Genomic DNA, 5,130 nt, shown 5'->3' with positions numbered 1-5,130 from the left:
GATTTGAAATAACCTGCTTAGGTTACATGGAACCATCCAGGTTTGAATGCACAAAAACAAAGTTAATCCGAATTGTCATAACACTGACCATGCCGAACGATTGGATGAAGCAGTTGATACATTATACCCCAATTTGGATTTGAATATTGAATATCAAATTATTTACCACCAAATCTATTCCAGACATTTTTTTTACAGTCAGCGCATGGCTTTTCTAACGCTTTAATTTGGTTGTACAAAAATACATCTGCAATACACAGAAGCAGAGGTGTTTGTGTCTGTGTAGATAACATAGAACATAGAAAAGTACAGCACAGAACAGGCCCGAGGGCCCACGGTGTTGTGCCGAGATTTAATCCTATATAAAATATAGTAACCTACGCACCCCTCAACTCACTGCTATCCATGTGCATATCTAGCAGTCGCTTTAATGTCCCCAATGACTCTGCTTCCAGCACCACAGCTGGCAACGCACTCCATGCATTCACAAATCTCTGTGTAAAGAACCTACCTCTGACGTCTCCTTTACCTTCCTCCTAATATCTTCAAACTATGACTCCTCGTACCAGTCAATCCTGCCCTGGGGAGAAGTCTCTGGCTACTGACTCTATCTACTCCTCTCATTATTTTGTACACCTGGATCAGGTCTCCTCGCTTCCTCCTTCTCTCCAGGAAGAAAAGTCCGAGCTTAGTCAACCTTTCTTCATAAGGAGAGCCCTCCAGTCCACGCAGCATCCTGGTAAACCCTCTCCAAAGCCCCTGTATCTTGCCTATACTAGGGCGACCAGAACTGGACAGAATAAGTGTGGTCTCACCAGGGCTGCAGCAAAACCACGCGGCTCTTAAACTGGATCCCCTTGTTAATGAAAGTCATGTTTGAGTATGTTTCTGCGTGTGTATGTGCATGTGTCTGTGCACATATCTGACTGTGTGTATATGTGTCTGTGTGTGTGAGTCAATGTGTGTCTCTCTGAGTGTGGATACTCTACGAATCTATGCGGTGTATGTTAAATTTTACACATATTGAATATATATATTGGCAGGTTTACAAAATGCCACCAAGCATCATTTTACCAAAGTATATTCATATATTTGTATTGCATCTTATTAATTTTCGTAATAAGGCGATCAATAAATTAGTCCATAGTTCATAGAAACGACGTAATCACTTTTCCAAACCTTTACTTGCGTAACACCGTCTGTTGGAACTTGCTGTTCTTTGTAACCTGTCATCACGACACTTTCTATGATTGGGATGTTATGCTTCACTCCAATCGAATGGAGTTGATCTCAGTTTAACTGCATTTCTCGCATCACACACTGGACATTTCCTTTTTAAAACTGTGATTTTACAATGTGATGCAGTGAAAGAATTTGGATTTTTTTTTAAAAAATAAAACGCCCGTTTGCTGTCTACCAATCAGCGACTCTGCTGTAAGCACATGACAAAGCTGTAGGTGAGGAGACTCGGTTCAGGTGTTAGAGTTCACTCCATGTGCCCCGTAGGAATTCTCGAGACCTTGTCATAGGATCGCTGTTGATGTTAGATGCCAAGACAGCTATGGAGGGAGACCTGGACTATTTCGAGAGTGCGTGTCAATATCAGTGTTCGGAATACGCTCCAAATCCACCTGCCTGTGTGTACTTCCGGACTCCGCCGACTCCTGTTCTCAGGTCGTGCTGCGGTGATTTAAAGGAACAGGATGACACGGATTTCAGTCCTTACCCTTACCAGGGTTCGACAAATCCCAGCTGTGACTATATTCCACAGCCTAACTACTTCGACGCCGGGTATGGGGATAATCTCCAGCTTCAGGGCCACTACCCGTTCCCCTGGATGAAGAACACCAAATCACATACTTATACTTGGAGAAATCAATGGGGAGGTATGGTGACGAGTTAATCGATTATTAAATTCAGCCTTCGCTTGAGTTTAATAATAAATAGGAAATCGAATGAACAAACAATCTCCATCCGATACGCTTCAGACACAAAGTATTTACGGTGTAAGAAAATATATAGAGGTGTGTGTACACCCAGGTGCTTCTAAGTATGAGCACGTATATTATAGGGTATGTAGTCGTGTAAGTAGGAGCCCAGATTAGATTTTACCTGAAGCATAACGTATAACTGGAAATTAAGAAATTCAAATCCTTTACAAATCATGGCCGGATTTTTCTTTCCTTTACTCGGATTGATAATACCAAACTTAACTCGCGATGTAAAACAGCTGAAGGAGAATTAAACCGACACCACGCGCCTTGGTCACTCGATTCACATTAACTGCGTATGTCAAGTATTTGACTTGCTTACCCTGTTGAGTTTATGCAAATAGCACGAAGGAAGCAGGGCAGGGGGATAATTGATTGGACTGAAATGAAGCCATTACTTTGCCTTCTTTATTTAAAAATGATCATCACCTTCCTTCAGGTAGGTAGAGAGAATCCACAGTGTTGGCCATTATAATGGATCTGTGCCAATGAGGCGTGATGGGCCCGAACTCGGTCTCTTCCATATTCTTTCGCGGGTACTTTTGGTGATGATCTGAGCACCACGTTAAATAATTGGTGCAATTCTAATAAGTATTCCCGTGCCTTTGGAGGTGCTCTTGCCCCCTGGGCAATTGTCGAAATGTTTGTTCTCGATATATCTCTAAGGGTAATCGATTTGCCTGATCTTTAGCTTTATACAAATATGTATATTTGCTAAGCACCGAATAACCGAGGTTTGCGCCATTTGTTTCCGACAGATACTAATATTTAGTGAATAATAAAACACATCAGAACCTCTGCTGTAGCAGTGGCACGCTGGCAATTGAATTTATAAGAAAGGCTTGGGTTCATTCTGGAAGTGTGGATTGCAGATTTTGCGGATTGAAAATGGATTCTTCAAATATTAAAACTGCAGGTTTTTATAACAGTTAGAAAAAGGATAGTTTTAGTTGAAACTAATAATATTATATAAATAGAGGCCCACATTTAACAGGCACACGTTCGGTTGAAATAGACTGTCTGTGTTTGTCCATATTAATTTAGCCGACCCAAGAGCAATTGGAGAAAGTCTTTGCACTTACGATAATAGGCTCCGTTCCCATAATGAATGCGATAACACTTTTTATACAAACAAATTTCATAGTTAAATTATGAGTCATTAAAATGAAGTTTGCAAGAAATTCTTTTAGCGATAACATTCAGTTTTCCTCAAGATTTTGAGTTGTTACATTTTTGTTGGTGTAGCCTAACTCGAAGAACTTTATAATGTACATGACGGAACATTAACGACTGTTTCCAAACGAAAGATCACAGCATTCCAAAAAGTTAGAAATACAGATGGGGGAAATTAATTTCCCCTTAATCTGTATTCTGAATACTCCCCGCCGTTTCCACGCATCGCCATGAGAAAAGTTCCCAAAGACACATGCAAATATAGGAGCGAGAACCAAAGAGTTCCTGTACCAATATGTACTACGTAATTCTTAATAACTGTTAATTACAGGCACAGACGTAAGTATTTATGGAATACATGATTCTACAATTAGCTTGATAATTCTGATTGAGATGAAATTATTTTACTGGGACGGTGATACTTGACCAAGGGAGAAAGTGGCTTATTTAAAAGAGCCTTTACAGAACAAAGCATTTTAGTCATTAATACTTAAACACACAGAAGTTACTGGTACGTTAGCCAACATATTAACTATCTGATCTGATTATGTTGAGAGTTAATTGTGTATCAATTACAGAATTTAATTATTCAAAGGGGGAATGCTAAAGCGAGTATTGCTGAAAAACAAAATCTACTGGGATGTGTTCACTCCAGATGCCAGCAGATTGTTAAGCTTCTCTCTGTACCAATGTGGTTTAAACTGTAGCAAGGGATATGTTGCCCGACCTAACCAGTCTCGAAAATGAATAATTACTTTGAGAAGTGCATGGGACCTGGAAGTTTCAGATGTAGGTAAAACCATGAAGGTCCCAGGTTTTTCATGATATCCATCCTATTGTTTTGTAATAAATGAAAATTTGCTAGCAACTTGTCCCAGATTCCCACACAGAGTGTCAACCCTTGAGACCACCCTGAAACACTGAGCAAAGTATTGTCCGGTAACAGTAAAGAGGAGGGGGGCGGTCAATATGAAACAAATTAAGGTGCATCTTTTTCGATTTCACATCAACAAAAGGTCCTGGCCTGCGGGACTAAATCCACAGGACCCTCGGCCTGCCCATCTCACTAGAGTTATTTGTATTATTAGTGATTCTTTTTCACCATCTGGTTTTCTGGTAGGAAACAACTTTCCGCTGGACGCCGAGGAATGCAAGCGGACCCGAACGGCCTACACCAGAGGCCAGCTTCTGGAGCTGGAGAAGGAGTTCCATTTTAACAAGTACATCTCCAGACCCCGGCGCATTGAACTCGCGGCAATGCTGAACCTCACCGAGAGGCACATCAAAATCTGGTTCCAAAACAGAAGGATGAAATGGAAGAAGGAAGAGGCGAAAAGACAGATCAAGACCAACTTGAGCAAAGCAGAAGCGGCGCTGCGCGATAAGTCTTCGGGAGATGCCAGGGCAGGGAATCACTCGGGGGCTTCCTTCATCAAGGACAATGATTTTTCTCTGACTAGGGTCAATAGCGATGTTGAACATCTACTAATCACATAGAATGTGAAGCTAACATGTTCCCTTAGAAATGTGTCAACTGATAAGTTTTTAATCATTCACAGGCTGTAAAGGATTTATCGCCCATCCCGAATCATCTGAGGCTGGGAAATATTGTAGCATATTTTATAATCTATGAAACAAGGCCGCATGTAAACCATTTAAATATTTAATATATTGTTAAAAATTGAACTAGTTGTTTGATCACAGAATGCGATTTATTTAAATATCTAACAGCAGAGATTATTACTGCCTCAATACGACAGGCTTTAAAGACAAGCGCCAGCAATAATATTAGTCTATGTACACGATCAGGAATAAATTGTTAATAATCCCTAGACGTTGATTTTGCTTTTCTCTCCAGTTCACACCGTGTTCGAACAAACAACAGGACACGGAGGGAATCCTCACATGTTTTTGCAACTGTAACAAAGTTTTTGCTGCTGACCAAAGCTGCCTCTGATACTAGTTT

The 5,130-nt window shown here is 40.6% G+C and overlaps 1 protein-coding gene across 1 annotated transcript; it reads left to right on the top strand.

The window, feature by feature from the left end:
• Positions 1–1,484: 1,484 nt before the first annotated feature.
• LOC132819321 (pancreas/duodenum homeobox protein 1-like) lies at positions 1,485–4,897 on the top strand. Its single transcript, XM_060830780.1, has 2 exons — positions 1,485–1,886; positions 4,285–4,897. The coding sequence occupies exons 1-2, from the start codon at positions 1,541–1,543 to the stop codon at positions 4,659–4,661; spliced, it is 723 nt and encodes a 240-aa protein (XP_060686763.1). The 5' UTR covers positions 1,485–1,540; the 3' UTR covers positions 4,662–4,897.
• Positions 4,898–5,130: the final 233 nt, after the last annotated feature.

Source organism: Hemiscyllium ocellatum, chromosome 1 (assembly GCF_020745735.1).
Source record: "Hemiscyllium ocellatum isolate sHemOce1 chromosome 1, sHemOce1.pat.X.cur, whole genome shotgun sequence".
NCBI lineage: Eukaryota > Metazoa > Chordata > Chondrichthyes > Orectolobiformes > Hemiscylliidae > Hemiscyllium > Hemiscyllium ocellatum.
The sequence above is the reverse complement of the archived record's forward strand: the minus strand, read 5'-3'. Positions and strand labels throughout refer to the sequence as shown.